This window comes from Nerophis lumbriciformis, linkage group LG13 (assembly GCF_033978685.3).
Source record: "Nerophis lumbriciformis linkage group LG13, RoL_Nlum_v2.1, whole genome shotgun sequence".
NCBI classification, from domain to species: Eukaryota; Metazoa; Chordata; class Actinopteri; order Syngnathiformes; family Syngnathidae; genus Nerophis; species Nerophis lumbriciformis.
Genome location: NC_084560.2, coordinates 35,859,004 through 35,865,003, shown reverse-complemented (window position 1 = coordinate 35,865,003; position 6,000 = coordinate 35,859,004). Strand labels below are relative to the sequence as shown.

At 41.0% G+C, this 6,000-nt stretch overlaps 1 protein-coding gene across 2 annotated transcripts in view; it reads left to right on the top strand.

Annotated features, from left to right (window-relative positions):
* Positions 1 to 1,363: 1,363 nt before the first annotated feature.
* LOC133613387 (aryl hydrocarbon receptor-like) overlaps positions 1,364 to 6,000 on the top strand; it is an 81,650-nt gene continuing 77,013 nt past the window's right edge. For both annotated transcript variants that reach the window (XM_061970896.2, XM_061970894.2), the window contains exon 1: positions 1,364 to 1,703. In XM_061970896.2, coding sequence (XP_061826880.2) covers positions 1,645 to 1,703 — 59 coding nt within the window. In that variant the 5' untranslated portion in view covers positions 1,364 to 1,644. The remainder of the gene's footprint in view (positions 1,704 to 6,000) is intronic.

Sequence of the window (6,000 nt, the reverse complement as noted above, 5' to 3'; positions counted from 1 at the left end):
GGTGAGAAGCTCTGCCATCCGGGAGGAGCTCAAAGTAAAGCCGCTGCTCCTCCACATCGAGAGGAGCCAGATGAGGTGGTTCGGGCATCTGGTCAGGATGCCACCCGAACGCCTCCCTAGGGAGGTGTTTAGGGCACGTCCGACCGGTAGGAGGCCGCGGGGAAGACCCAGGACACGTTGGGAAGACTATGTCTCCCGGCTGGCCTGGGAACGCCTCGGGGTCCCACAGGAAGAGCTGGACGAAGTGGTTGGGGGGAGGGAAGTCTGGGCTTCTCTGCTTAGGCTGCTGCCCCCGCGACCCGACCTCGGATAAGCGGAAGAAGATGGATGGATGGACGTTAGCTATCCGAATTTACCTTTTTGGTGATCTGTAAAGTTCAACTAGCAAATACTAAATCAAAAGGTGTAGTTTCCTCTGCCTTCTGTTCTGCTAGCCATTCTGAGGTCATACAAGAATGTAGGTTATAGTTTGATTTAGCATGCCGATTGAGTGTTTATTTATTCATGTAGCCTATTTCTATTCATTTGTCCATCAGTAAAATATTTTTAAAGACTACTCCAATTGTTTAGCTGACTATTGTGTAGCATTGCATTAGTGTTTTACAAGAATTCAAGATTCAAGATTGTTTATTGTCATATGCACAGTTAAACAGACAGTTTGCCGTACAATGAAAATCTTACTTTGCTAGTCCATCCTTCAACAAGTCACACGGTACTTAGCTAAAAATAAAAAATAAAAATAAAAATGTAATTACAAGGCACAGTAAGTAACATAACATTATTGAATAAATAGAACAGAATAAATAAATAAAAACAGAATAATGCCAAGTACACCATCTGATGTGTGGAGACATTTCACCCCCACCAATGTAGGTGGAAAGGCTGTGTACATTTGCAAATACTGTGCAAAGAGCTACGTCAAAAATGCCACAAAGATGCAGCAGCAAATAGACAAGCGCCCAATAATATATAATTATTGTAATACCCCATCAATTCCCATTAATTCCCAACTTTGAATAATCCAAAAAATAATAATAATACAATCAAAAAAAGAATAATAAATAAATTAAAAAAATAAAAATAAAATAAAAAATAAAAAATAAAAAATAAAAAATAAAAAATAAAATATATATATATATATATATATATATATATATATATATATATATATATATATATATATATATATATATATATATATATATATATATATATATATATATATATATATATATGGACACAGCATTACTATGCATTGTAACCGCTACCTTAAAACCAACTTTAGAAAGTAGGTTGTGCTGTTTACGTTAAGAGGAGGGTTCAACTTTCCCCCTCCTTCTTCTTCTTCTTCTTCCACCACAAGTCGACAACTATTCCACTCCCCCCCAACATAACCATTGCCCAAGGTCAGCCGCACGAACCGACCGGGGAAGTTGTCGCCACGACAGGCAAACCACCGTAAGGGACACCGGGGCTCGGTTTCCTTCTCCCCGTGTTTACCGCACCAACATGGCGGCCGGACACCTGCCTTAGCGACTCCACACGGCCGACGAGACGGAGCGAAGGTCGCCTCGACAGCGGCTGCAGCGCTGGTGCATGTACGAGCGAGACTTTGGGATAAGTTCGTGAGCCTTCCGCGGCACCATGATCGCCAACTCGGGGACTTACGCCAACAAGAAGAGGAAGAAACCCGTCCTCAAACAGTAAGTTGGCAGACATTAAAGCTGGCGGCCATACTGTACATATCCGCTCGGAAATGAACGTGGAAGCGGAGTTTTTGTTCATGCAATGCAGCTTTAAAACGAATTGTAAGTGGTATTTATTCGTCAATGAATGACTTATTTGACATTTTCAATTGTTGTTAAAAACTTTTTGACATGTTTTTGACGGCTAACTAAGAAGAATCGTATTAAGGTGGACGGGTAAATGTCGGCATATGTAATGCACACAAAGTTGACCGCGCATGCGCTAAAGTCCAATAACCTCCTCGTTTTATATGATTTTATAAGTTTTTATTTACATTACGGCGAGTTTTGGGACAGTAAGAGTGCAGTTTGTTGGTGGCGGTAGGTCCGGCCCACCTTAAGAAAGGCCTGGCAGTGTTGAGCATGAATCACAATCAAGTTGGAGAGTCCGCTGCTGCTCTCACGCGATGCACCGAGGAGGGCTGGGCCGCCTCGCTCTGTTATTGTAATCTGATAGCACCCCCTTTACTCTGCTTTTTTTCCTTTTTTTTTTTAAACATTTCACCATCCTCCCAGATGTAATATGCACTGTACTTCACTCTACTCAAGCTCGATGTAAATCAACACTTATCGCAGTGGTGTCCAAAGTGCGGCACCGGGGGCCATTTGGGGCCTGCAGCAAACTTTTTTAACCTTCTAAGGCCCCGTTTACACTAAAGCCATGTCTACACAAAGTTGTTTAACCCCTTAAACCAGTGGTCCTCAACCACCGGTCCAGGGACCGGTACCGGTTCGTGACGCATTTGCTACCGGGCCGCAGAGAAACATTAAATAATTTATAAATGACTGCATTTTCTCCGACTTACCTTTCGCCTGTCCCACTAGACCAGGGGTCGGCAACCCAAAACATTGAAAGAGCCATATTGGACAAAAAATACTGGAAACAAATCTGTCTGGAGCCGCAAAAAATTAAAAGCCCCATAATGAAGGCTACACATGACGTAAGTGTCTATAATAGCTACAATAGCCTACTATCAAAATGACTATGTGTCGCAGGCTGAAGCAAATCTTCGTTGACAGAAATGTTGAAATGTAATATTCATTCTACACATTTTTACAACATTAGAAACCATTAGTAAATCAGAGGCTACTCAGAAGTGGAGATAACTCCGGGAAATTACTGGCTTTTAATGGCCAAAGGTATATATGCGTGTGTCCAAGTTAAAGGAAACAGGAAGCTGTCTTCTTTTAATAGATTTATTACAATCTTTGGCAAGCTAGGTAATGTTTGCGGTGGTCTGGAACAACATGGCACACAAACTATCAGAAATGCAGCCAATAGTACATACAGATAATGCAAATATGAATTAAATACACAGAGGACATAAGTAAAGGAAATTAAGTAATCTCAAATATACCTACAAATGAGGCATAATGATGCAATTTGTACATACAGCTAGCCTAAATAGCATGTTAGCATTGATTAGCTTGCAGTCATGCACTGACCAATTATGCCTAACAAGTCAATAACATCAACAAAGCACACATTTGTGCATTCACGCACAGTATAAAAGTTTTAGTGGACAAAATGAGACAAAGGAGTGGAAGACTTTACATATAAACAAACTGTTGCTTCACAGTCCACACTATGGTGAGTTCAAGAACCGCCAAAATTAGTAGTACAAAACGATGTTCACCAAATACTCTAATCGGTGAAGCATACACACAAACATATTAAACAGTGGGCTTTCTAACAATTGGGAAGGTTTGTGTCATATTTGTCCTGAAACGAAAACATATTAAAACAAAAAAACAAAAATTTCCCCCCATCTTTTTCCATTTTCAAAAATGTTTTAAAAATGCTCCAAGGAGCCACTAAGGTGACACTAAAGAGCCGCGGGTTGCTGACCCCTGCACTAGACACACCGATAAGCTTGTTTATAGATGTACAATACCACTCCTCCATAGTAAGTTGCCATTTGTTATATTTGTTATAGCTTTGTGACATGATATAATGCACATTAATGAACATATAAGATATAAATGTGACAGATTGTAGCCAAAGGCTGATTTCCATCTGCATCTCATTGCAAAGAAACAAGCCCAGGGCTCCCACTAATTCAGTTATAGTGAGTTGTATTTTTCATGCACTTATTTTTTCTGTATTTATCTGGCACAAGTGAAAAGCCGGTCCCTGAAAATAGTGTCTACATTAAACTGGTCCGTGGTGCAAAAAAAGTTGGGGACCACTGCCTTTAAATGAATAATTATTTAGCCTAAGCCCGTTTCAGCCACACTAAACCAGCGTTTAAGGTCCCCCTCCTCGGACAGATTTTTACACGGGTAAGTCAGCCATGTATTTGTTGAATCTCCAGCACTTAGCTTTATATGGACTCATTGATCCTTTACAAACTGAGTTTGGAGAGGAAGTGACGCCAGAAAGACCGTGTCCACACAGGAAGTGACGCCAGAAAGACCGCGCCCACACAGGAAGTGACGCCAGAAAGACTGCGCCACAGCCAGCTTCATAACAAAGATGGAGGCGGATCATCCAGACATGCCCGTGTTTCTCCTTCTTCTACATGTACAGACGCTTTTGGAAATCACACATGAATAGCTTAAAGGCCTACTGAAACCCACTACTACCGACCACGCAGTCTGATAGTTTATATATCAATGATGAAATCTTAACATTGCAACACATGCCAATACGGCTGGGTTAGCTTACTAAGTGCAATTTTAAATTTCGCGCAAAATATCCTGCTGAAAACGTCTCGGTATGATGACGCCGGCGCGTGACGTCACGGATTGTAGAGGACATTTTGGGACAGCATGGTGGCCAGCTATTAAGTCGTCTGTTTTCATCGCAAAATTCCACAGTATTCTGGACATCTGTGTTGGTGAATCTTTTGCAATTTGCTCAATGAACAATGGAGACAGCAAAGAAGAAAGCTGTAGGTGGGAAGCGGTGTATTGCGGCAGGTGTTGTGCCGGATAACGCACCCCCGCCGTAGAATGCACCCCCTGACTGTTGTGCTGGATAACACAGCCGGTGTTTCATTGTTTACATTCCCGAAAGATGACAGTCAAGCTTTACCATTGGCCTGTGGAGAACTGGGACAACAGAGACTCTTACCAGGAGGACTTTGAGTTGGATACGCAGACGCGGTACCGTGAGTACGCATGCAGCTGCGGCTTCCAAACATTTGATCGCTTGCCCGTACGTGCGTGCCGCTATGTGCATGTCACGTACGGGACTTTGGGGAAATATATGTGCTGTATGAACTTTGGGGAGGTGAACGGTACTTTGGGCTGTGGGATTGAGTGTGTTGTGCAGGTGTTTGAGTTGTATTGGCAGGTTATATGGACGGGAGGGGGGAGGTGTTTGTTATGCGGGATTAATTTGTGGCATATTAAATATAAGCCTGGTTGTGTTGTGGCTAATAGAGTATATAAATGTCTTGTGTTTATTTACTGTTTTAGTCATTCCCAGCTGAATATCAGGTCCCACCCGCCTCTCACAGCATCTTCCCTATCTGAATCGCTCCCACTGCCCTCTAGTCCTTCACTCTCACTTTTGTCATCCACAAATCTTTCATCTTCGCTCAAATTAATGGGGAAATCGTCGCTTTCTCTGTGCGAATCGCTCTCGCTGCTGGTGGCCATGATTGTAAACAATGTGCGGATGTAAGGAGCTCCACAACCTGTGACGTCACGCTACTCGTCTGCTACTTCCGGTACAGGCGAGGCTTTTTTATCAGCGACCAAAAGTTGCGAACTTTATCGTCGATGTTCTCCGCTAAATCCTTTCAGCAAAAATATGGCAATATCGCGAAATGATCAAGTATGACACATAGAATGGACCTGCTATCCCCGTTTAAATAAGAAAATCGCATTTCAGTAGGCCTTTAAATCATAAATGTGTTACAAATAAATCACACATAATTTTTTTTAACTTTTAACACTTAAGTGTCTAGATGATCTTTAGATCCATCTGTTGATTATAAGTTTTTATTATTTTTTATGTTTTTTATTGTTTGTTTCATGCTTTTTTAAAAAAAAAAACATTTTTCATATGACATGCTCCAAAATTGCAATAATTTCCTCTAAACATATTTCAAAGTGGAATATTTTATGTTAAATAATTGAAGCCCTAAAACTGTCAATAATTTTAACACTATTGATTAAGCAGTAACAATTTATAAAAAAAATAACACTAATATTATTGGGGATCCAAAAGGGCTCAACTCATAAAAGTGTTAAATAAATCATACATCATTTTTTTTTTAACTTTCAACTCCTAAGCCTCTAGATC